This window comes from Denticeps clupeoides, chromosome 16 (genome assembly GCF_900700375.1).
Source record: "Denticeps clupeoides chromosome 16, fDenClu1.1, whole genome shotgun sequence".
Taxonomy (NCBI): Eukaryota; Metazoa; Chordata; class Actinopteri; order Clupeiformes; family Denticipitidae; genus Denticeps; species Denticeps clupeoides.
Window position 1 is genome coordinate 20645432 of NC_041722.1, and position 26529 is coordinate 20671960.

At 47.4% G+C, this 26529-nt stretch overlaps 4 protein-coding genes across 10 annotated transcripts in view; 3 read left to right on the forward strand and 1 right to left on the reverse strand.

Annotated features, from left to right (window-relative positions):
- Positions 1 to 6359: 6359 nt before the first annotated feature.
- On the forward strand, positions 6360 to 7190 carry LOC114766378 (allatostatin-A receptor-like). The gene has a single exon (XM_028957118.1). The coding sequence runs from the start codon at positions 6360 to 6362 to the stop codon at positions 7188 to 7190; it is 831 nt and encodes a 276-aa protein (XP_028812951.1).
- Positions 7191 to 8648: 1458 nt separating this feature from the next.
- LOC114765975 (39S ribosomal protein L21, mitochondrial-like) lies at positions 8649 to 11998 on the forward strand. The gene is made up of 7 exons (XM_028956549.1): positions 8649 to 8760; positions 9181 to 9241; positions 9348 to 9433; positions 10622 to 10785; positions 10865 to 10917; positions 11019 to 11122; positions 11852 to 11998. Exons 1-7 carry the CDS (start codon positions 8700 to 8702, stop codon positions 11914 to 11916), a joined length of 594 nt encoding a protein of 197 aa, XP_028812382.1. The 5' UTR covers positions 8649 to 8699; the 3' UTR covers positions 11917 to 11998.
- Positions 11999 to 12746: 748 nt separating this feature from the next.
- Positions 12747 to 17596, forward strand: LOC114765974 (ras-related and estrogen-regulated growth inhibitor-like). The gene is made up of 4 exons (XM_028956548.1): positions 12747 to 14180; positions 14940 to 14996; positions 15070 to 15143; positions 16952 to 17596. Exons 1-4 carry the CDS (start codon positions 14069 to 14071, stop codon positions 17408 to 17410), a joined length of 702 nt encoding a protein of 233 aa, XP_028812381.1. The 5' UTR covers positions 12747 to 14068; the 3' UTR covers positions 17411 to 17596.
- A 963-nt stretch (positions 17597 to 18559) lies between these two features.
- LOC114766344 (uncharacterized) overlaps positions 18560 to 26529 on the reverse strand; it is a 32133-nt gene continuing 24163 nt past the window's right edge. For 3 of the 7 annotated variants that reach the window (XM_028957073.1, XM_028957075.1, XM_028957071.1), the window contains 6 exons: positions 21078 to 21161; positions 20964 to 20988; positions 20706 to 20751; positions 20564 to 20611; positions 20432 to 20482; positions 18560 to 20357 (listed from right to left, as the gene is read on the reverse strand). In XM_028957073.1, the coding sequence (XP_028812906.1) occupies positions 20070 to 20357; positions 20432 to 20482; positions 20564 to 20611; positions 20706 to 20751; positions 20964 to 20988; positions 21078 to 21161 (542 nt within the window). In that variant the 3' untranslated portion in view covers positions 18560 to 20069. The remainder of the gene's footprint in view (positions 20358 to 20431; positions 20483 to 20563; positions 20612 to 20705; positions 20752 to 20963; positions 20989 to 21077; positions 21162 to 26529) is intronic. The other 4 variants (XM_028957077.1, XM_028957072.1, XM_028957076.1 and 1 more) reach the window with 4 other exon arrangements.

Sequence of the window (26529 nt, forward strand, 5' to 3'; positions counted from 1 at the left end):
ACCTGCCCACCGTCTGCTTGTATAACGTACTCAGCCTAAGATACTAGTAATTGATTAGTAGCCACTGACTAAAGGACGATGGGCTGCTTCCAAAATCTCTGCATGTCAAAGCGACATCTCGTCTCATCTTGGATGGCAGCCCATCACCTCCAACTCAATCCCACCAAAACTGAACTAATATTTATTCCAGCAGATTCTTCACCACATCAGGATCTTGCTATTTACCTGGACAACTCACAGCTCTCTCCTTCTGCAACAGCCCACAACCTTGAAGTACCAATAGACAACCAACTCTCCTTGTCAACTCACATCAGCAACCTTTCCCGTTCATGTAGATTCCTTCTCTACAATATCAGACGAATCCACCCTTATCTGTCAACCCAGGTCACCCAACTACTGGTTCAGTCCTTAGTAATCTCACGACTGGACTACTGTAACTCCCTTCTAGCTGGTCTACCTCTATATACCATCCTACCTCTACAACTAATACAAAATGCAGCAGCACGACTAATCTTCAACCTTCCCAAATTCTCCCACACCACCCCTCTGCTACGTTCCTCCACTGGCTCCCAGTAGCTGCACGCATCAGGTTCAAAATACTGATGCTGGCCTACAAAGCCAAACATGGAGTAGCACCATCCTACCTCACAGCCCTTATTACACCTCACACTGCACCTGGTATACTCCGAGCCTCCAGTACTGCTCACCTGGTCCCCCCATCTCTGAAGGTAAAAGGAAGACGCTCATCTAGACTCTTCTTTGTCTTGGCCCCTCGGTGGTGGAATGAACTTCCAGCTCAGTCACTGAGCACCTTCACACGGCAGCTCAAGACCTTCCTCTTTAGAGAAGATTTAGATGAACTTGTAACCTTCTTCTTGTCTGACTTCTGTATAGAAACTAGAACAGAGTGAATAAAAAGATTGTATTCATAGTTGGGGGTCCTAGTGAACCAGAACTGACCACTTCATCCATGGTAACATGGAAGTCACTCTGGATACGGGCATCTGGTAAATACCGTAAATGTAAATGTAAACATCACTAAAATTGCTTTTAAATAAATGATAGAATGAAAATACAAAATCTAAAACTAAAAAGTATCTTACTTTAGCTAACAAGATAGATCACATGCTGCCTCCAAATGGACAGATAAACGAGGGCAACATGATCAGTTATCGAGGGTGGAATATCTTCCGGCAAATGTAAGGTGGAAATAAGCAGGTATAAAACATAAATCACCAGAGGCTAGCCTCCGTTTCACCTCATTAGCATCCATTTTCACATATCTTTCACGATAATTAGAATGCATAACCTGACGACGGTGGCCATTAAAAATTTTCATTAAAAAATTTACATTTAATGAAACTAACTTACAACATACTAAACACTTTTACAATAACCAGAACTAATTTACAAGCAGCAAATTACACAGAAAAGGTAGGTATTACAGGCAGGAAGTTCATTTATCATTTACTGTGTAAGCTCGACTCGAACGACTAAAATCTATGATTGAAAATGAGCGTGAACCTGCCAGAGATTTACAGCTCCAACGTGTGTTGTGTTGCTCGGACTGCTGCTTTATGCACCTCTGGATGACCTGATCACTGGATGAACCTGATTATTCATTTATTTTCGGGCGTGGTGCCTGAATCATGTATTTATCCGATTCCTTATTATTTACTGTTCTGATCCAGACCAGCTCCAAGAAGGTCCAGTTCAGAGATTACTGTTTGCAGAGATTGTCCTGCCAGGCTTTCCCGATGGTCCGAACACAACACACACTGTGCAAGCTTCCACTGACCTCTGACCTTTCTGACCCGCCTGCTGCATGGATAAAGCAGAGTAATGATGTTCTCCTCTGCAGGATCTAACAACGCTGAGTAGGAGTCACACTGTGACCACTTGGCTTCCACTCATGTCTGCATGAAAGTGCCACATTCCACTGTCAACTTCCAGACCGTTTCACAGCGAGACAGAGGAGTCTGCAGGGAGCTCTTATACCCACGGCAGGATCATACACATTACAATACTACAATATTATATTTATATTGCATGTGTACATTGTAATAGTCTGTAGATTTTTCATCTCACTTGTGCTAGACGTGAGAAAGTTGCCCTATGTGTTTAATGCTTTTAATGATGGTAGTAGCCTAGTGGGTAACACACTTGCCTATGAACCAGAAGACTACAGAGTCACAGGTTCAAATCCCACTTACTACCATTGTGTCCCTGAGCAAGACACTTAACCCTAAATTGCTCCAGGGGGACTGTCCATGTAACTACTGATTGTAAGTCGCTCTGGATAAGAAAGTCTGATAAATGCCATAAATGTAAATGTAATGCTCTTAAAATTAATATACTAATTAATATATATATAATAATATTCTGCAAATTACTGTCCCTGTTAGATGTTACTGAGTCTGAAGTCTGTGTGTGAACAAATTCATATTAAAACATACCAGGAACATATATAAACTGATTTGTTGGCTAATTTATTATTGCCGGGGTGTAACGGCCGCAGGTCGGTTTGAGGCGACGGAGCGATTTTGGACCCCCTCCACATGTTCTGAACCCACTGAAGCACAGAGGAAGGACAACATAAGAAGCTCAAGGTTTTTATTATATTTCACACGTTCACATTCCCTTCTTGGTAGGTCCCACATCGCTCTCCCCAAACACCCAGATAGAAAGACAAACCCCCCCCCAAATCAGGGCCAAACGCTTACACACAATGTCAGGAGCTTCACAAAAATCCAAAATCAAATCCAAACCACAAGGACATATAAAACCCACACAAAAGTGGATAAACATGAACACAAGGCTAAACCCCCTACCCCATACAACAAGAACAGGTGAAAAAAATTCCCCGTCTCCCACCACACAGTCCACCCAGACGGGCCACATTCGGTGCTTTACTGAGACATGGATGACCCCCACCATGCCGGACAGTGCTGATTCTTTCTGCGTGTTTTGCATGGACATGCACGGCGTCTAACAGAGCTAAAGGCAGGAGAGTCTGTTTCATGGTTGCGATGCCTGGAGTATTTCTACTCTCTCCAGTCGCTGCTCGCCTCACCTGGAATATCTCGGCATTAAGTGCCAACCATTTTACCTGGTAGTGGGTAACACACAGGGTGGTAGTACCCTAGTGGGGTAACACACTCACCCATGTACCAGAAGGCCCAGGTTCAAACCCCACTTAATACCATTGTGTTCCTGAGCAAGACACTTAACCCTGAGTGTCTCCAGGGGGGGACTGTCCCTGTAACTACTGATTGTAAGTCCCTCTGGATAAGGGCGTCTGATAAATGCAGTAAATGTAAATGTAAATGTACCTGCATTGTGAGTTCAACTCGGTCATGACCACTGTGGTCTAAATTCCTACTCCTGTGGACTCGGGTTTGGCTTTATCTGAGACCTGGACACAGCTCTCATTGTGACAGGGGTCTTTAATAAAGCAAACTTCAGTCAAGTTATGCCCAATACCCAAGAACAGTAAGCCATTGTGCTCTACACCCATGATTGTATGGCCACTCGCTGCTCCAACACCATCGTGAAGTTTGCTGACGACACGGCAGGGCTCGGCTGGTGACTGGTGAGCATTATCAGTAGGAGGGAGGTCCACAGCGACCACCAGCTCGCGGCTGTACTTCCTCAGCAGGTAGAATGGCAGGCACCTTGCCAATAAGACCTTGATCTGCGGTGAAAAGTGTTGTGCAATCCTCAGGAAACCGGTCAGTCCGTCCAGCTGGACGGCAGAGTCCACAATGTTTTTTGCAGCCATGTCTCAGTGAATTCTCCCACTGGTTAACCTGCTGTAGTTCAAGTCAAAGTCAAAGTCAACTTTATTGTCAATTTTGCCACATGTACAGGACATACAGAGCATTGAAATTGCGTTACTCTCAGACCCATGGTGCATACAAGTAACATTAAACACAAACAGTAACATTAAATACAACAATAACATTAAATACAAGGGTATAAAAATAAGCATAATCTATAATATTTAAAAACACAATATACAAGTAAGGGCACATGGTGGATAGTGCAAACCACGTAAACAATGTAGTGCAACAGAGCTTGTAAAGTGTAAAAGTGTCAGAGCAGTCTTGTAACTGACTATGAGTAGAGTTCGATGTAACCAAACTTTTTGTCCAGCAATCAGTAGGGATGTCAACATTAGATTTACATTTACAGCATTTACCAGACGCACTTATCCAGAGCGACTTACAGTCAGTAGTTACAGGGACAGTCCCCCCCTGGGGACGCTTGGGGTTAAGTGTCTTGCTCAGGGACACAATGGTAGTAAGTGGGGTTTGAACCTGGGTCTTCTGGTTCATAGCCGAGTGTGTAAACAAGTAGGCTACTACCACCCTAGTAGGATGTGCAGTTACTATCAGTATCAGATCGATACTAGCACATTGGCATCGATATTTTTACTCATCTAATTTCAGTACCGCGTTCCAACTGAGTTAATACTGCTCCTCACACATCACCGTGACTCGGCGGCGTCAGAGGAAGGTGTGACCCCAGCCTGACTGGTGCGAGACGATGTCTGTTTGGCACTGGTAACAACGCCGATTCCGAAATAAACATCCCAACTGGGATCATCGTACAACACAGAATATGGAAAGTACCATAAACCATGAAAGAAAAACCATTTCTGTTGCACTTCTTCCTGCACCCTGAACAAAGTTGGGATCATGCCACAAACCAAACTTTACAATGCAGCCGAGAAAACACCGCTCTCCTCCATCGGATTGCCAGGCACAGAAGCACGATTCGTCACTCCGGAGAACACACCTCTGTCACGCAGTCTTTCATCAAGCATCACTCTTCATCATGACCCCACACTTGCGCGCTGAGGATTTGCATGTCAGGCGATGGCAGAATTCATCTTCAGCTCTGCTAGACAGGAGAACTCGGCCAGAGGCAGCAGGGCACAGACACAGATGGCCGCATCTGGATAAGTAGCATCTGATTCATTCACTGCATGAATTAAGGCTCGATTAGGGAACACTTAATAATAGACGCGCTGGTGTGCTTTTAGGTAATGATGGTTTGATTGTTTTATGCTCATTAATAAATGCTGCATTCTAATGTAACTCATGAATTTGGAAAAGAGGTTTTCTAACTGGTTTCCACCACAACCCCAAAACCAGCAGCGTAAATGCAGCTTCTTCACTTTTAATGACTTCACTGCAGCCATGAGCTTCACTAATAGCCACTAAAACGGCACGATTCAGACAAGGTTTTAAAATAGGAATAAATTAAAATGTGTAAATTGGCAATTAAGCAAAGCCAGAGACAAACATGTTGTGTTTTTACACTTTGTTCATCAAATGGTGTGAGTTTGAAAATGGCATCCACTGAGAAGATTTTAGGTGGCGCCCCAGAATGCCGTCTTGGTCAATACTTCATCGATGGTAACTTAAGCACGTTGTAGGCCGCTCTGGATAAGGGCGTCTGCCAAATGCTGTAAATGTAAATGTACTTTAAAAACAACGATGAGGTGGTTCAACGGGGCTTGGACACGAACGGCAGAGGGCATTTTACCACTAAGTGCCATAAAAACTCTCATGGGGGTGGAGTACCGTTTTTTTACCCTGTTTTCTTGCAACAAAATAACTTTAAGACCGCGTTGTAAACCTGGCGTTTTTTGGCCCTGTTGCTTTGCCGTAGCGGAAGGGGAGGGTGCACTGTGGTGTTCTCATAAGAACATCACATATCCTTATTATTAATACAATTACTAATAAATAGGATTTGCTACGCAGGTAAATTCACGTGGGCTTGTTATTTTCACGTGAAAAAACATTAATACCAACTTGTTTTAAGAAACTTTTTTCATTTATCCATTTTAGCATTTGCCTTTATTACCTGTGCTCTGCGCAAACGCTCGAGTGATAAACACAGGTATTTAACGATAAATAAAATGGGGCGCAGGAACCCTCATACAGACCCTACACATGAAACAAGGATAAAAGCCAAATGACCACACGAGGACAGGACACGGCTAGGATACATTTATAATAATCAGAAGGAAATAATCAGGAAAGACAAGACCAGGCAAACATGAAGCCCTGGTCCAGAGTACCTGGAGGGGCAGTGGTGGCCTAGCTCACCAAGGGTGATGGTTAAATACAGAGGACACATTTCACTGTGTACTGCAGTGTTTTACAATGACAATCACTTGTCCAGATCGTGATAGACTTCCATGATGGGTGTGAGCAGAGTTGTAGAAGCTCATCTGGTTAGATAAGTTAGCATAATTGAGATCGTGATGGTCGTAACTCTGGAAAAATGTCTGCAATTTAGAGAACTTTGATCTGGTTTTGTTTTCCAGAGGCAGCAGCTCCTGAAACATGGATGGATACAATTTTAGTGTCTCCACCCTGTCCAACATGACCATCACCATACAAGGCATGGCCACAACTACTGTAGGCATCAACTTCCTGCTCAGCTTTCCCCTGAACAGTTACGTTATGTGGCTCATCGTCTCCGGGACGGGAAGTGGTGTCGCTTCTGAGATCTTCTCCCTCAACCTGGCAGTGTGTGAGATGTTCTTCTGTGTTGGATCAGTACTGTTACGTTCTTTCTGCTTCATGCCATCAGATCTTCTGGGCAAAGTTGCATGTTTCGTATTGGGGGCGGTGGCTTGTGCTCGGCCAATGTTCCAGTGCTGCATCTGTCTGGAACACCACCTGGCTGTGCTCCACCCCATCATCTTCCTCAGGTCTCGGCCGCTGAGATACCGGCTGATGTGCTCGGCCGTGATCTGGCTTGTGATCTTCAGCATCAGCCTTATTTGTGCCACCCTTGTAGGCTTCATGATAATGTTCATCTTGGCTATGATGAGTCTGCCGCTGTGCGCCGTGAAGATGTTCTGCTGTCTGGCCATCCTCAGAGCTCTGAAAAAGCCTGGACCCGGAGCGGGGCCGAAGAGAAGCAGCTCCAATCAGGCCAAGATGAAGGCGTTCAAGATCGTTCTGGTCATCCTGGTGTATGAGCTGGTGACGTACAGCCCGGTTTTCATTCTAGTTGTCCTGTCAAGTGGAAACCGCCTAACAAGCACTGAGGTAATAATTGGCATAGCCATAGTTTTTTCAATCATGATGGCCACAAGCTTCACCCAACCTCTGCTCCACCTCCACCGGGTGGGGAAGCTGCCCTGCTTCAGGCTGAACACAGGATGATCAAGTCCTTCAACGTGTTCAAGAAGGAACAGATTTTTTCAGAACTTTATTGGCCCACAACATAACTTCTGAAGTCTGAATCACATCCAATTGTGATTCTATCATTCTGCTCCTCTTTCGACGTTCCTTGTGGTCTCAGCAGCAACTCAGGCTCCCTGTGGAGCAACACTTCATGTCATGTGCAAACACACCAAAAGAGGGCGCAATAGCAAAAATCGATTGCACCAAACCGTTTAATTCTTTTCATTTTGTGGTTTCTTAGCAACGCATCTCGCTTGAAGCTTGTGAGAAACATTTTTCAAATTTGCCACAGATCTGAAGATCTCGTTCTGTCAGCATTTTCAACACAACTTGTCAGGCCAAAACTTTCCTGATGGTCTGAACACAACACACACTGTGCAAGCTTCCACTGACCTCTGACCTTTCTGACCCGCCTGCTGCGTGGATAAAGCAGAGTAATGATGTTCTCCTCTGCAGGATCTCACAACGCTGAGTAGGAGTCACACTGTGACCACTTGGCTTCCACTCATGTCTGCATGAAAGTGCCACATTCCACTGTCAACTTCCAGACCGTTTCACAGCGAGACAGAGGAGTCTGCAGGGAGTTCTTATACCCACGGCAGGATCATACACATTACAATACTACAATATTATATATAATTTAATATGCCACCGAGGTCCCCTTGATACCACACACTGCTCCCCAGGCGCCTGTCATGGTGCCCACTGCTCACCAAGGGTGATGGTTAAATACTGAGGACACGTTTCACCATGTCACTGTGTGCTGTGCTTCCGTCACAATGACAATCTTCACTTTCACCTTTTATTGCATTTGTATATTTTAATAGTCTGTAGAATTTTCATCTCTTTAGTGCTATTGACTGTTGACTGTGATCTGAATGGATCTAATGAAGCAGACATTCACGTGTCTGCAGAATGCTTAACGCCATTCAACATAATGACTTTCTGTTGACAAAATGCATTTTGTGGGACTTCCTTTTAATGTATTAAATGCGAAGGGGTTCAATCCTTCCAAAATGCAGCAAGGTGTACGCTGATTTCATTGTATTAATCAGTTCATTTGGTTACACAAAATGTATTTTGTGCACAGAAATAAGTGTGATCAATATTAAATAAATGGAAAACTCATCAATGTAATTGGTTGTGATTACAAGAATAAGGAATTTGTGGTTTCTGTTAGATGCTCCTGAATGGAGTTTGAATCTGTAGTGAAATATACAATATGAAACAGTTCTGGTGAAAGAAACAACACATTTAGAATTTATATTAAACATGATATTAGGCGTGTATATTAATATGGTGTGTGTTCCATATTTATCAATAAAATCAGGAAACAAATATCCGTCCAGAGTTGGTTTGTCATTTTAATTGAGCCGACGCGTAATTAAAGTCGGAACGTTTGTTTCTCGTCTGATTGTTTCTTTGGGGAAACATTTCCTGACGCTCCACAACACGACCACGTGTTTCCGCCCGACGGCCGTGGTGAAGATGGCGGTGACTTTGAGGAGCGCCGGTGTAGATCTGCTCCGGACCGGCCGGAGACTCGCAGGTCGGTTTCAGCGGTCACGTCGGTCTGTGTGTGTCCGTCCATTTCCTGGTGATCGTGGGCACATTTATGCCAGCGTCGGTATTTACAGGGACAGCCCCCCCCCCAGGAGACACTCGGGGTTAAGTGTCTTGCTCAGGGACACGATGGTAGTAAGTGGGGTTCGAACCTGGGTCTTCTGGTGTGCCCATGATCACCGTCGCTTGATGATAGAAGGTTCAAATCCCACTTACTACCATCGTGTCCCTGAGCAGGACACTGAGTGTCTCCAGGGGGGGACTGTCCCTGTAACTACTGACTTTAAGTCGCTCTGGATAAGGGCGTCTGGTAAATGCTGTAAATGTAAGATGTAGGATGCTGCTACACGCGGTCATGTTTCGAGGAGGCATTAAAAGTGTGTGTGTGTGTGTGTGTGTGTTACAGGTTGTCTGTGCCCCTCTTGGTTGCGTCACCAAAGTTCCCAAAGCATCCAGTATCCCCCGAGGTAGGAGTTTTACACCGCCGAGTGTCTACGGGATCCGCTCTGTCCAGTCGTATAAGAAGACACGTTGGTGAGTGACGTGGCGCATTTCCTCTCGTCTTCTTTACAGTTACGTACCCGAGACGTCGCTGTCCAGACCCCCCTGGCCTGAGGTGTCTGTCCTCGATCCCGAGGAACAATACAGACGCCATCAAGGTGAATTCTGGGTGTTTTGTGTTTGGAGGTGTGTAAGGAAATCAGGGCTGCGTTATCCGGGCCGACTTTACAGCGTTCATATTTTAGTAACCCAGTTTAGTTCATATACCAGTAACCCAAGGCACCAAAACTATGAATGAACATGTGGAGTTCTGTACTTAACAAAAAAAGGTGAAATAAGTGAAAACATGTTTTATATTCTAGTTTCTTTGCTCTGGTTACTGCTTTACACACTCTTGGCATTCTCTCGATGAGCTTCAAGAGGTCGTCACCTGAAATGCTTCTCCAACAGTCTTGAAGGAGTTCCCAGAGGTGTTTAGCACTTGTTGGTCCAGCTCACCCCAAACCATCTGGATTGGGTTCAGGTCCGGTGACTGTGGAGGCCAGGTCTCCACTTTTTGTTAAGTACGTAACTCCACATGTGTTCATTCATAGTTTTGGTGCCTTCAGTGAGAATCTACCAACATAAATGGTCATGAAGATAAAGAAAACACGTCGAATGAGAAGGTGTCCAAACTTTTATGTACGCGTGTTTAATGATTTGAACTGTTTCTTAATATCTAGTGAATAAATATGCGTGTATGAAACTCTTTTCGTCATATAATAAGCATGTGGCACCTAGTGAACGTCTCCCATGGTTTTAAGTGCTTAAACGATAAGGCAATAATTTTTCATGATATTGCTGTACTGCTGGACTGTTAAGGAGCATAAAACAGGAGTAGAAGGAGTATTGTGGTCCTGACAGTGAAGCACACAGGACAGATCGTTAGAGTACTAAAAAGATAAGTTTTTACACCGACCTCGGTTAAAAAAAAAATAAAAAAAGCACAGATTTATTATTAAGTGGTTTTTAAAAAAACACCGTTCTGTTGCAACATGAACCTATATGCACATTCGATAAATAAATCTGCTACAAATATCATATCTTTATAACTCAGTCAGCATGACTTTCATATTAAAATGCTGACTTTACATTTACATCTACAGCATTTACCAGACGTCCTTATCCAGAGCGCCTTACACTCAGTAGTTACAGGGACAGTCCCCCCCTGGAGACACTCAGGGTTAAGTGTCTTGCTCAGGGACACGATGGTAGTAAGTGGGGTTTGAACCTGGGTCTTCTGGTTCGTAGGCGAGTGTGTTACCCGCCAGGCTGCCACCCCCCCTGACAGGTTTTCTGCCCTGCAGCCGTGGTGAAGACGGTGAACGGTCTGCTGGGGACGGGGGATTACGGGCGCCTGTTCGCGGTGGTTCACTTCGCCAGCCGCCAGTGGAAGGTCACCAACGAAGACCTGATCCTCATCGAGAACCACATCGACGCCGAGTGTGGCGACAGGATACGGATGGAGAAGGTCTCAGTAAAATCTGTCCCGGACAACACGGCGGCCGCGTTTGTCCGTCCGCTGGCTGACTGGTGGTGTTTGTGTCCAGGTGCTGCTCCTGGGTGGAGAGAACTTCACGCTCGTCGGGCGGCCGCTTCTTGGGTATCTGACTCCCTCCGAACTCGCTCACCGGCGCCTCGGTTGAACAGGAGGACCTTTGTGGGTCGTGCTGACGGGGCGCTTTCTTCTCTCTTCACACCCAGGCGCGATCTGGTCCGGGTGGAGGCCACCGTCATCGAGAAGACGGAGTCGTGGCCCATGGTTCACATGAGGTTCTGGAAAAGACACCGATACCAGAGGAAGAAAAGTACGTCCGCAAATCACCTTTAAAAGCACGAAGCCATTTTATCGATTTTGATTAATTTTCTTCATATATTTAATAATATTGATAAGCGGTTTGATCCAAGTTGGCATGAAGGTTGTAACCTCGCGGTTCTGTCCGGTGATTCTGAACTTCACATCGGACCTGGAACAGAACCTTCCAGAATTCAGGCCGCTGCTTCAAAAAAATAGAGATGAAACATTTTTTTACGGTTTTATAATGAAATCCAGCGATTAAAAATCCACTTTCTCTCTTCGTGTGCATGCATAATAAGTTTCTTTAACAGTCTTTTAAGTTCATATTTGTACGGAAGAATTAATTTCTCTTTTTTTTTTTACATCATGTTATCTTAATTATCTTGGGATCAAGAAAAACGGAAGTTTCTCGCATTCGATTCCATGCGAGATCAACATTTCAGATGTTGCCCCGCGGGGGAAACTCATGTCGAGCATAATGAGAAAAATCAATTGTGATCTGGAGTTATATATTTATTTTGTGAGTTATATATTTAAAAAAAGAAGCAGTTTAGTCGTTCTGTCCTTTTAACGTTTCCTGTAAAGTACTGTGTGCATTTCCTTGTTGGTCTGGGAAGTCTGCTCGTGTTTATACGGCGCATTCCTGCGCGTCCGGCTGCCCGTTTCGGCTAAATTTAGCGTGTTGCAGTTTATTTGAAGTGAAGCGGGTGATCAGTTCTTCTCTCTCTCCTGATTGTAGTAATCGTCCAGCCCCAGACGGTCCTGCGGATCAACTCCATCCAAGTCGCCCCGAGGCTGAGCTGACGCCGCGCTGCGTTTCCGTGACGACGTCCCCTCGCGGTGACGATACGGCGTCACCGGCAAATAAAGTTTTACACCAAATTCATCCATCATGACTCGTTTCTTCTTCCTCTTGAGCTTTCTACTGAAGCACTTTGTGCAGAGACGGAGTTAAATCTCCACGGTCTGTAGGTAGGGAGGTAGTCGGGGGTCATGGTGCTGTTTTTGGAGCAGGTGGGGGTTTCTAGGAGGTGGTCTGTGGAGACCTGCATAGAGCTCGTCAGGGTCTATATTGGTCTTAATGGAACTGGTACGAGTTTGTGGCGACTGCTTTGGTCTACATCAGACTGTTGGAGGTGGTGGAGTTTGTACAGTACTGGCCAAAAGTCTGGACCTTCTCATTCAACGTGTTTTCTTTATCTTCATGACCATTTACGTTGGTAGATTCTCACTGAAGGCATCAGAACTATGAATGAACACATATGGAGTTCTGTACTTAACAAAAAGTGGAGACCTGGCCTCCACAGTCACCGGACCTGAACCCAGTCCAGATGGTTTGGGGTGAGCTGGACCAACAAGTGCTAAACACCTCTGGGAACTCCTTCAAGTCTGTTGGAGAAGCATTTCAGGTGAAGACCTCTTGAAGCTCATCGAGAGAATGCCAAGAGGGTGCAAAGCAGGAATCAGAGCAAAGAAACTAGAATATAAAACATGTTTTAACTTATTTCACCTTTTTTTGTTAAGTACAGAACTCCACATGTGTTCATTCATAGTTTTGATGCCTTCAGTGAGAATCTACCAACGTAAATGGTCATGAAGATAAAGAAAACACCTTGAATGAGAAGGTGCATCCACACTTTTTACCTGTACTGTAGATGTTTGTGTGGAGCTGCTGGTGGTCTGTATTGGTCTATATCGGTCTGGTGGAGTTGGTGGAGTTTGTAGATGTTTGTGTGGAGCAGCTGGTGGTCTGTATTGGTCTATATCGGTCGGTTGAGGTGGTGGAGTAGATTTCTGTGTGGAGCTGCTGGTGGTCTGTATTTGTTTATATTGGTCTGTGTGGAGCAGCTGGTGGTCTGTATTGGTCTATATCGGTCTGTTGGAGGTGGTGGAGTCTGTAGAGAGCTGCTGGTGGTCTGTATTTGTCTATATCGGTCTGTGTGGAGCAGCTGGTGGTCTGTATTGGTCTATATCGGTCGGTTGGAGGTGGTGGAGTTTGGAGATGTTTGTGTGGAGCAGCTGGTGGTCTGTAATGGTCTATATCGGTCGGTTGGAGGTGGTGGAGTCTGTAGAGAGCTGCTGGTGGTCTGTATTGGTCTATATCGGTCGGTTGGAGGTGGTGGAGTCTGTAGAGAGCTGCTGGTGGTCTGTATTTGTCTATATCGGTCTGTGTGGAGCAGCTGGTGGTCTGTATTGGTCTATATCGGTCGGTTGGAGGTGGTGGAGTTTGGAGATGTTTGTGTGGAGCAGCTGGTGGTCTGTAATGGTCTATATTGGTCGGTTGGAGGTAGTGGAGTCTGTATTGGTCTATATCGGTCGGTTGGAGGTGGGTGGAGTTTGGAGATGTTTGTGTGGAGCAGCTGGTGGTCTGTAATGGTCTATATCGGTCGGTTGGAGGTGGTGGAGTCTGTAGAGAGCTGCTGGTGGTCTGTATTGGTCTATATCGGTCGGTTGGAGGTGGTGGAGTCTGTAGAGAGCTGCTGGTGGTCTATATCGGTCGGTTGGAGGTGGTGGAGTCTGTAGAGAGCTGCTGGTGGTCTATATCAGTCGGTTGGAGGTGGTGGAGTCTGTAGAGAGCTGCTGGTGGTCTGTATTGGTCGGTTGGAGGTGGTGGAGTCTGTAGAGAGCTGCTGGTGGTCTGTATTGGTCTATATCGGTCGGTTGGAGGTGGTGGAGTCTGTAGAGAGCTGCTGGTGGTCTATATCGGTCGGTTGGAGGTGGTGGAGTCTGTAGAGAGCTGCTGGTGGTCTATATCAGTCGGTTGGAGGTGGTGGAGTCTGTAGAGAGCTGCTGGTGGTCTGTATTGGTCGGTTGGAGGTGGTGGAGTCTGTAGAGAGCTGCTGGTGGTCTGTATTGGTCGGTTGGAGGTGGTGGAGTCGCTCTCCCCGCCCTCTGCGTGTCTCTGCTCTTCTCCATCTGAGGTTGATGTGGAACTCGGGGCTCCTGCAGCGGCAGGATGAGTTCAGCCCAGCGCGGGCTGCAGCGGGGTCTGCGGCGGACCGGCAGCTCGTCTTCCCCGCGGAGCGTCCGGATCGTCATCCTGGGACAAGCCGCCGTCGGGAAAACGGGTACAGAACGTCGCGCCGGAATAAACTGCTCCGGATGGAAAGTTTGCGCATTTTTTGTGCTTCATGTTAAATTTGAGTTGACTCTGCTGCCCGCTGGTCGGACCACGGACTTTTATTATAATAACTTCATTATAATAATCTGTTTTTCAGGGTATTGAGCTCTCAAGCAGGAAGTAGAAACAGTAGCTAAATTTTCAAGAATACCGTAATTAATACAGTACGCGTCAATATTTCATTAATTAATACATATTCTGTTAACTGGCTTTTTTTTATATATATTTTTTTATATTTATATTTTTTTCATTTTTTTTTAAACAGTGTTTTTATACAGAATCGCACGATATGCGAATAATTATAACGATCGATTTAAATGCGGGGTCGTGGGATTTTTTATTTCAGGAATTGTAGGTGTGAAGCTCTGGTCGTGGTCATGTGATCTTTGAACTGCGGGTCATTTAAAAGGTCACTGCGTGTCTGGGAAGTTTTTTTATTTTTATTTTATTAAACGATGGAGCATCAGCGTCAGGCAGAACGACGGGAGGCAGAATGGGAATGAATTTAATTGGAATCTGTTAGAAAATGTATGAAAGCTAAGCAGGGCTGGGCCTGGTCTGGCCTTGGATGGGAGACCTGACTCTGGGTGCTGCTGGGCTCCCCGGGGTACCTACCGTACCCCTCTCTCGTGTAGTGTAGTCACACTGGTGGTGGTGAGCAGGAGATGAATTGTCATGAAATGGTAGTTTTTCCTTCTCCTTCCAGCCGTGGCCGTGCGCTTCATCACCAAGAGGTTCATTGGCGAGTACGACCCGACCCTCGGTACGTCCACACCCCACCAGCTCACGCCCGGGTACTGCACTGCACTGGCCTGACCGCTTCTCTTCTCACACAGAGACCATCTACAGGCATGAGATGATGATGGGCGGGGACGTGGTGAACTTCGAGATCCTGGACACGGCGGGACAGGTGGGCCCAGACTCCACAGTAATTACTGCCACCAAATCAGGGCCAGTTTATCTAATGAGACGAACGCAGCTCCTGTTTTAATTAGTTCAGCAGACGGGAACAGAGGCGTCTGTGTGGAGGAACTTCCTGTTCTGCTCGTCCTGAGATACGTCACTACGTTCCACGCTTCAAACAGGGGGCGTGGCCACAGCGGTGGCACCCTTGAAATCTGATTGGCCAATCCTCCAGGCCACGCCCACCAGAGCTGTTAATCAGTTTGTTTAATTAGAGTTGCGTTTGAAAATCATTTCTCTTTTCCCCGAACGTCTCTGGCCAAGATTTTGTCCTGGTGATTAAACATTCATCACGTCATCATCTTCCTACACGCTGATTCATGCTGGTAATAATATCAGAACAAATCCGCCCTTATCTACCATCACAGGCCACCCAGATCCCTGTTCAGTCCCTAGTAACCTCACGACTGGGTCACTGTAACTACCTTCTAGCTGGTCTACCTCTGAAGGCCATCCGGCCTCTACAACTAATACAGAACGCAGCAGCAGCTTCTCAAATTCTCTACACCACCACACTGCTACGTTACCTCGGCTGGATCCCAAAAACCCAGAATCAGCTCCATCCGGCCTCTACAACTAATACAGAACACAGCAGCACCTTCCCAACTTCTCCACACCACCACACTGCTATGCTCCCTCCACTGGATCCCTCCACTGGATCCCAAAATCAGCTCCATCCGGCCTCTGCAACTAATACAGAACACAGTAGGACCTTCCCAACTTCTCCACACCACCACACTGCTACGTTACCTCCACTGGATCCCAAAATCAGCTCCATCCGGCCTCTACAACTAATACAGAACACAGCAGGACCTTCCCAACTTCTCCACACCACCACACTGCTATGCTCCCTCCACTGGATCCCTCCACTGGATCCCAAAATCAGCTCCATCCGGCCTCTGCAACTAATACAGAACACAGTAGGACCTTCCCAACTTCTCCACACCACCACACTGCTACGTTACCTCCACTGGATCCCAAAATCAGCTCCATCCGGCCTCTACAACTAATACAGAACACAGCAGGACCTTCCCAACTTCTCCACACCACCACACTGCTAGGTTACCTCCACTGGATCCCAAAAACCCAGAATCAGCTCCATCCGGCCTCTACAACTAATACAGAACACAGCAGCACCTTCCCAACTTCTCCACACCACCACACTGATATGCTCCCTCCACTGGATCCCTCCACTGGATCCCAAAATCAGCTCCATCCGGCCTCTGCAACTAATACAGAACACAGTAGGACCTTCCCAACTTCTCCACACCACCACACTGCTACGTTACCTCCACTGGATCCCAAAATCAGCTCCATCCGGCCTCTACAACTAATACAGAACACAGCAGGACCTTCCCAACTTCCCAGTAGCTGCCTCCCCGAACTTGTAAGCTTCTTATCGTCTGAATTATAGAAGTAAAAACTACAACAGAGTGAAATAAAATGACCGTATTCATGGTTGGGGTCCTAGTGAACCAGAACTGGTGACTTTATTGATAGTAACATTGAAGCACATTTACATTTATGGCATTTATCAGCACGTTCTAAGTCGTTCTGTATGAGGGTGTAAAAAACGGCGCTCACGTGGAAAACATTTACATTTTTCTGCCATTTATCCAGAGCAAGTTACAATCAGGCCGTTTTAATGAAGTTTCCACCCTTCTACACAGTCTTCACCATCACATTACAACGTATTGATTAATAAATCAGTATTGGGTAAAATCACGTCTAGTCTCATGGCCGTGTTCCCCTCAGGAGGAGAACGCCCTGCTGATGGAGGAGAAGATTCGGTGGGGGGACGGCTTCCTCATCGTCTACTCCGTGACGGACAGGTGCAGCTTTGACGAGGTCATGCGTCTCTGTTTCCTGGTCAACCACATCCACTCTGCAGGAGGGAGGCGTGGCGGCACGGAGCCGCCACCTGTGGTGATTGTGGCCAATAAGAAGGACCTGGAGTTCGACCGCATGGTGAGCCGCGAGGAGGGGGAGGGCCTGTCCCGTGGCCTGAAGCTTCCGTTCCATGAGATCTCGGCGCGGGACAGCTGGGAGGAGACCCTCGCTGCGTTCCACAGCGTCTACACCAACGTGGCCCAGCAGCTCGAGGCCGCGCCTGCCTGCTTCCGCCGCAGGACGGTGTCCAGGCTGATGGAGAAGATACCCAGAATTCACTCGGGCTCAGGCTTCGGCTCGTTTCGGGACCTGCTGCCAGACTGAGGGACATTTGGGGTCTTCAGCAGGTCCCTGCTCGCACCTACAGGCCGGCTGCTGACGGGCTACAGTCAGCAGGGGGCGCCGCTGCATCATGCCATGTGGAGGACAGGACACAGTGATCAGTTGACTGGGGGCGTGTCCATTCTTTATTCAAAATTCTCAAAATGATAATAAAAATATCTACATTTATATATTGTACTATTTATTTTTTATAATTATTTGTTCTGTTAAAACATCTGAACAAAGTTTGAGGAGTTATTGGGCAACATGCAACAAGACCAACAAGACTGGACACACTGGAATAAAGAAAAAACAATAATTACATCCTGTAATGCTCAGGTATAATTATTATTATTATTATTGGGGGGGCGGAGCTTGTGTTTGTGTGTAAATGGATTCATTCTGAGCTTCACCACATACACTAATATGAAGAACGGTGCCACTACAACATGGCTGTGGGCAGAGAAGAGATGATCCTCACTGAGGTAAAACTATCAGTAGGTGGCATCTGGGCGTGTCCCAGTCCTGTTGGGACCTGAAGAATGAAGGAAATTTCTGATTATGACTCAGTACCACTCTACTGGAAAGCTGTCAGGTAACAACACACACACACACACACACACACACACCCATGCCTGGGTTCAGGTCGGGTCGTGTTTCATCTTGTTTCTTCCTCTCAGACATTCAGATGTTGATTGAGGTTGTTCACCTTCATTCCCACCTTCTTACTCACCAGTTACATTTACAGTATTTACCAGACGTCCTTATCCAGAGTGCCTTATAGTCAGCAGTGACAGGGATGAGTCCCCCTGGAGACACTCTCAGGGACACAATGGTAGGAAGTGGGGTTTAAACCTGGACTTCTGGGTCTTCTGGTTCACAGGTGAGAGTTTAACCTGCTAGGATACAACCGGGTGTGGCTGTGGACTTTTCCCTAAAAACGCCCCATTTCTACTGAACTGCACCCCCGTCTCAACCACGGCCTGTACTGAAGTCATGAAATCATAAAATGTCTCTCTCATAACAACCTCTCTAGCAGTACGGACTTGTTGGTCAGGTGGTTTTCAGCCCACAGTCTGTAGTTTATGACCGATTATGAAGTTTCATGTGACATCATATTAACAGTAGAGGAACATTTTAGTACAAACTGGATTTTGACAGAACATGCAACAGACATGCATTTATTAGATAAAGATCATCCAAACTGGAAGAAACAAAACCTTCAAATCCAGTTTTTCACCATTTTTATTCACAGGCTGACAAAACAAACTACATCACTTGATGGAGAGAAGTTTACTGGTATTACTGTACAAATAAAAAGACAATAACAGAGAACTCGGGCGCTGAGGTCTCCTGTGAATCATCCCGGGACATATTCATATTTTACAGCTCATTATACAACGAAGGGTCCATTACTAGCTCTTAATGATCATAAAAATAACATGATCAACTATATTGATGGATTCGGTTATGAAATTATACCAATTTATTACAAATCCTAAACATTTTAATAATAACAAAGTTTTTTGTAGTTTCAACAAATTTCCATTTGTGCTTAAAATGCAAAATACAGAAACAATCAAGACATCAAGCGAAATAAAATGATTTCCAACCCCTGTCTGGTGTGGAAATGGAGACGGATCTTGATGAAGGCCAAAAAAATGCGGTTGACGTCAGACTGGCAACTGAAGACGGGGATTTACGGGATTTATTTACATTTACAGCATTTACCAGATGTCCTTATCCAGAGTGACTTACAATCAGTAGTTACAGGGACAGTCCCCCTGGAGAAACTTAGGGTTAAGTGTCTTGCTCATGGACACAATGGTAGTAAGCAAGATTAGAACCTGGGTCTGTTTCCCACTAGGCTACTGCCACCCTATAAATACCACCCGGTTTATAAGATGCTCTTGTCCAATGTGACATACATTACAACTAATTCTGTTTAACAAAGACCATCAGAGCCTTACACCTCCAAGGTCGTGTTTTCCACCAGGTTCTCCGATTTCCTCCTGCCATCCAAAGGCATGGACAATCTGAGTGTGTGAGTGGAGTGTGTGTGTGTGGGCTCCAGCAGCTGTAAACAGTTAAGGATGGTTAGTGGGTATATAAGCATTTGTAAGAATCTCCTTCATCCCATCCTCTTCATTTAAAACCCTGAACTGCAGCCTCTCCTGAATCTCTAAGAATGTCTGATGGACATGAAATCAACCAGGTACAGAGTAGACAGTAAAATGTGAACGTTCCTCCAGAACCATGGTGCAACACACAACACAACACCAGCGAAGGGCTGAACACCAGAGCTCAACAGAGCACAAAAAGACACAACAGAATACAAATGTGAACAATTAACCGTGCAAAACAGTGCAAGACTGAACATAAGAACCTGTCCACCACTATAAAGCTCAGACCAGACCAGCTGGACATGAAAACCTTTTCACTTTGAAAACTGGGACAACTCACAGTAGTTCAGTATCAACTACAAACTACGTTTCATCAGTAATGAAGAAAATGTATTTAAATGTCCTCATTTTTATGTATTTTCAGGACATTTAAGCGTCCATCAAGTTCAAAGTTCTAGACAGACCTAGATGGACCTGTAATCCAGTCCAGTGTTGCTGCACTGGCTACACACATTTTACAGAATTCCCTTGGTTCTTCTCTAGATGTTCCTTCTGGCTCTCAGCTCTGCAGGGTTCTTCTCTTCGCTCTGATTTGGATTGAGAAGCTGATCTGTCTCTTCTGCTGCTGGTGCAGGGGGGTCTGTCTGTGTTCCTGATCCATCCACAGGTTGCTGCACCACACAAGAACAGTACAAGCTGACGTGGGAAATGTCCTCTCTACTATTTATAAAGGACGTAGATTTCCTTCTGACATTGGTGGGGACAGAGGCAGTTCTCATGTCCAAATTATTGGTGGGGACACTAATTTCTAGTCTGAAACAGGATATCTAAGCCAAAGAGAACATAAAAATGCTCAGAACATGAATAACGGGTTAAACCAGTCGATTCTGAGGGTGATTACCTGTGGAGAAGAAGGCTGAAGAGCTATCTCTTCACCTGCATCTGATTCCTGCTTTATGATGATGAAAACAAAGTAAAACACTGTATTTTTATGCTCGAGTAAAGTGTTACCAGATTAGTCAGTGGTGATTACCTGACGAGGGTTCGATCTGCTGGGAGGATCTGTTACTTGGTCAGACCACTTTATAAAAAGAAAAAAAAAAACATTATATTTCTCATTATTCACAGATTAATTAAAATATCTTGATTGATAAGAAATTTCTCCATCGTTTTACCTTCCTCCCACATATCTGTCGAAATTTCTTTACCATTAATTTAATTCTGAGGAGAAAATAAAGGAAAGAAAATTGTTTCATCTCTTCCCCTAAACCCTCAATTTTTCACTCACTCACACCTACTGTACGTGTCCAGCAGAGTAAATTAACACGTTTACTTCATCGTCCTAAAGACTGATGGCCACCATCAGGCTCCTCTACATGCCAGTATTCATTACTTTATAAATATAAGTAATTATCTCATGATTTAACACTTACTTTTTAAACTCATAATAGTAGAAACCTGTAAAAAAACAGGAAACTAAAATGTAATGAAATCTGAAACAATAATACATAAATATAATAATTTATAAAGTAAATCACAGAACTTACATAAAGAACACCAGACAAAGACAAACACACATTCAGAAGGGAAAACCGCCCATCGCAGGTCTTTTATCACACGGTGTCCACTTCCTACACAGAGATGAAAGATCAGAAAATATATTTAAAAAAGGTAATTTATCATTTATGCAGTTTCTACATAAAGAGTGATTCTTGGAGATTTTGGCATTTTTATTAGTCTCCAAAAAATAAAACTCCAGAAGTGAACTTTACTTGAACTTTACTTAACTTTTTTAATTTACTGTTATATACAAGGACAGAGAAAGATGAAATTATGAGGCTCAGTTTCCACAGTGAGAACATAAATAAGACCAATAAATAAAGAGTGCAATAAAAAGACAGCGAGCTTTAATACAAACTTATCCAGCAAATAAACTGGGGCAACAATATGCATGTAGCATGTCATGACGTGCCCATGACATGCCCATGACGTAGCCATGACGTGCCCATGCCGTACCATGACGTGCCCATGACATGCCCATGACGTACAATGACGTCCCTAAGACGTGCCCATGAAGTGTCCATGACGTACCATGACATGTCCATGACGTACCATGACGTGCCCATGTCGTCCCCGTGACGTGACCGTGTTGTGGCAGTGACGTGCTAGTGACGTGCCCATGACATACCATGACATGCCCATGACGTAGCCATGACGTGCCCATGATGTACCATGACGTGCCCATGACGTGCCCATGACGTAGCCATGACGTGCCCATGATGTACCATGACGTACCTTGACGTGCCCATGACGTGCCCATGACATGCCCATGACGTAGCCATGACGTGCCCATGCCGTACCATGACGTGCCTATGACATGCCCATGACGTACCATGACGTCACTATGACGTCCCTATGACGTGCCCATGAAGTGCCCATGACGTACCCATGACGTGCCCATGACGCACCATGACGTCCCTATGACGTGCCCATGAAGTGCCCATGACGCACCATGACGTCCCTATGACGTGCCCATGAAGTGCCCATGACGTACCCATGATGTGCCCATGATGTACCCATGAAGTGTCCATGACGTACCATGACGTGCCCATGACGTACCCATGACGTGCCCATGGCGTACCCATGACGTGCCCATGACGTGCCCATGACGTACCATGAAGTGCCCATGACGCACCCATGAAGTGCCCATGACGTACCCATGACGTGCCCATGACGTGCCCATGGCGTCCCCATGACATGCCCATGAAGTGCCCATGACGTACCCATGACGTGCCCATGACGTGCCCATGCCATACCATGACATGCCCATGACGTACCATGACGTACCATGAAGTGCCCATGACGTGCCCATGGCGTCCCCATGACATGCCCATGACGTACCCATGACGTGCCCATGACGTGCCCATGCCATACCATGACATGCCCATGACGTACCATGACGTACCATGAAGTGCCCATGAAGTGCCCATGAAGTGCCCATGACGTACCCATGACGTAACCATGACGTACCCATGAAGTGTGCATGACGTACCATGACGTACCCATGACGTGCCCATGACATACCCATGACGTGCCCATGACGTCCCCATGACGTGCCCATGACGTACCCATGACGTACCCATGACGTGCCCATGACGTGCCCATGACGTGCCCATGTCGTGCCCATGCCGTACCATGAAAAGCCCATGAAGTGCCCATGACGTACCATGACGTGCCCATGAAGTGCCCATGACGTACCCATGATGTGCCCATGACGTACCATGACATACCCATGACGTGTCCATGACATACCCATGACGTGCCCATGACTTGCCCATGACGTGCCCATGACGTGCCCATGAAGTGCCCATGAAGTGCCCATGACGTGCCCATGACGTCCCCATGGCGTGCCCATGACGTGCCCATGAAGTGCCAATGACGTACCATGACGTCCCCATGACGTCCCCATGACGTGCCAACGACGTGCCCATGCCGTACCATGCCGTCGCGGTGACGTGCCAGTGGCGTGCCTGTGACGTGCCCGTGACGTGCCAGTGGCGTCCCGTGACGTCCCCGTGACATGCCCCTGACGTCCCCATGACGTCCCCATGGCGTGCCCATGACATGCCCATGACGTGCCCATGACGTACCCATGAAGTGTCCATGACGTACCATGACGTACCCATGACGTCCCTGTGACGTGCCCGTGTTGTGGCAGTGACGTGCTAGTGACGTGCCCATGATGTACCATGACGTACCCATGACGTACCCATGATGTACCATGACGTCCCCATGACGTCCCCATGACGTCCCCATGATGTCCCCATGACGTGCCCACGACGTCCCCGTGACGTGCCCGTGTTGTGCCAGTGACGTGCTAGTGACGTGCCAGTGACGTGCCATTGACATGCCCATGACGTGCCCATGACATGCCCATAACGTACCATGACGTCCCTATGACGTCCCTATGACGTGCCCATGAAGTGCCCATGACGTATCCATGATGTACCCATGAAGTGTCCATGACGTACCATGACGTACCATGACGTAACCATGACGTACCCATGATGTGCCCATGACATGCCCATGACGTCCCCATGACATGCCTATGACGTCCCATGACGTGCCCATGTCGTCCCCGTGACGTGCCCGTGTTGTGCCAGTGACGTGCTAGTGACGTGCCAGTGACGTTCCATTGACATGCCCATGACGTACCATGACGTGCCCATCACGTGCCCATGACGTACCATGACGTGCCCATGATGTACCATGACGTGCCCATGACGTGCCCATGACGTACCATGACGTGCCCATGATGTGCCCATGACGTACCATGACGTGCCCATGACGTGCCCATGACATCCCCGTGATGTACCATGACGTGCCCATGACGTACCATGACTTGCCCATGATGTACCATAACCTGCCCATGACGTACCATGACATCCCCGTGATGTACCATGACGTGCCCATGACGTCCCCATGACGTCCCCATGACGTACCATGACGTGCCCATGACGTACCATGACGTGCCCATGACGTACCATGACGTGCCCATGACGTACCATGACGTGCCCATGACGTACCATGATGTACCATGACGTACCATGACGTGACCATGACATGCCCATGACGTGCCCATGACGTACCATGACGTGCCCATGACGTCCCCATGACGTCCCCATGACGTACCATGACGTGCCCATGACGTACCATGACTTGCCCATGACGTACCATGACATGCCCATGACGTGCCCATGACGTACCATGACGTGCCCATGACGTGCCCATGACGTCCCCATGACGTGCCATGACGTACCATGACGTGCCCATGACGTACCATGACTTGCCCATGACGTACCATGACTTGCCCATGACGTACCATAACCTGCCAACAAAGTTCCCATGACGTCCCCATGACGTACCATGACGTGCCCATGACGTGCCCATGACGTATCATGACGTACCTAAGACGTACCATGACGTGCCCATGACGTGCCCATGACGTGCCCATGACGTCCCTATGACGTGCCAATGACGTACCATGACGTCCCCAAGATGTACCATGACGTCCCCATGACGTACCATAACGTGCCCATGACGTACCATGACTTGCCCATGACGTACCATAACCTGCCCATGACGTACCATCATGTGCCCATGACGTCCCCATGATGTACCATGACGTGCCCCCTAATGTGCCATGGTGTGCCCCTGACGTACCATGACGTCCCTATGACGTCCCCATGACGTGCCCATGACGTGCCCATGACGTGCCCATGACATGCCCATGACATGCCCATGACGTACCATGACGTCCCTATGACATGCCCATGACGTGCCCATGACTTGCCCATGACGTACCATGACGTGCCCCTGACGTGCCCATGACGTACCATGATGTCCACATGACGTCCCCATGACGTCCCCATGACGTGCCCATGACGTGCCCCTGACATACCATGACGTGCCCATGACGTACCATGGCGTCCCCATGACGTGCCCATGACGTACCATGACGTGCCCATGACGTACCATGACGTCCCCATGACGTGCCCATGACGTACCATGACGTGCCCATGACGTCCCCATGACGTACCATGACGTGCCCATGACGTGCACATGACGTCGCCATGACGTACCATGACGTGCCCATGACGTCCCCATGACGCCCTCATGACGTACCCATGACGTACCATGACGTCCCCCTGACGTTCCCATGACGTCCCCATGTCGTGCCCATGCTGTACCATGCTTTACCATGACGTGCCCATGACGTCCCCATGACGTGCTCATGATGAGTCCATGACGTCCCCATGACATACCCATGATGTGCCAATGACGTACCATGAGGTCCCCATGATGTACCATGACATCCCCATGACGTACCATGACGTGCCCATGACGTACTATGACGTGCCCATGACGTACCATAACCTGCCCATGACGTACCATCACGTGCCCATGACGTCCCCATGACATATCATGACGTACCCCTGATGTGCCATGACGTGCCCCTGAAGTACCATAACGTCCCTATGACGTCCCCATGATGTGCCCATGACGTGCCCATGACTTGCCCATGACGTGCCCATGACGTACCATGATGTCCCCATGACGTCCCCATGACGTCCCCATGACGTACCCATGACGTGCCCCTGACGTACCATGACGTCCCCCTGACGTTCCCATGACTTGCCCATGACGTACCATGTCATGCCCATGCTGTACCATGACGTGCCCATGACGTGCTCATGACGTCCCCATGACGTGCTCATGATGAGTCCATGACGTCCCCATGACGTACCCATGACGTGCCCATGACGCGCCCATGACGTACCCATGACGTGCCCATGACGTCCCCATGACGTACCCATGACGTGCCCATGCCGTACCATGCCATCCCCGTGACATGCCTGTGACGTGCTAGTGACGTCCGGTGACGTCCCCGTGACGTGCCCATGACGTCCACGTGACGTGCCCATGATGTACCATGACTTGCCCATGATGTACCATGACGTACCATGACGTGCCCATGACGTCCCCATGACGTACCATGACGTACCATGACGTCCCTATGACGTCCCCATGACGTGCCCATGACGTGCCCCTGACGTACCATGACGTGTCCATGACGTACCATGACGTCCCCATGACGTGCCCATGACGTACCATGACGTGCCCATGACGTACCATGACGTGCACATGACGTCCCCATGACGTACCATGACGTGCCCATGACGTACCCATGACGTCCCCATGACGTCCCCATGACGTACCATGACGTGCCCATGACGTCCCCATGACATACCATGACGTGCCCACGACGTCCCCATGACGTACCATGACGTACCATGACGTCCCTATGACGTCCCCATGACGTGCCCATGTCGTGCCCCTGACGTACCATGACGTGTCCATGACGTACCATGACGTCCCCATGACGTGCCCATGACGTACCATGACGTGCCCATGACGTACCATGACGTGCACATGACG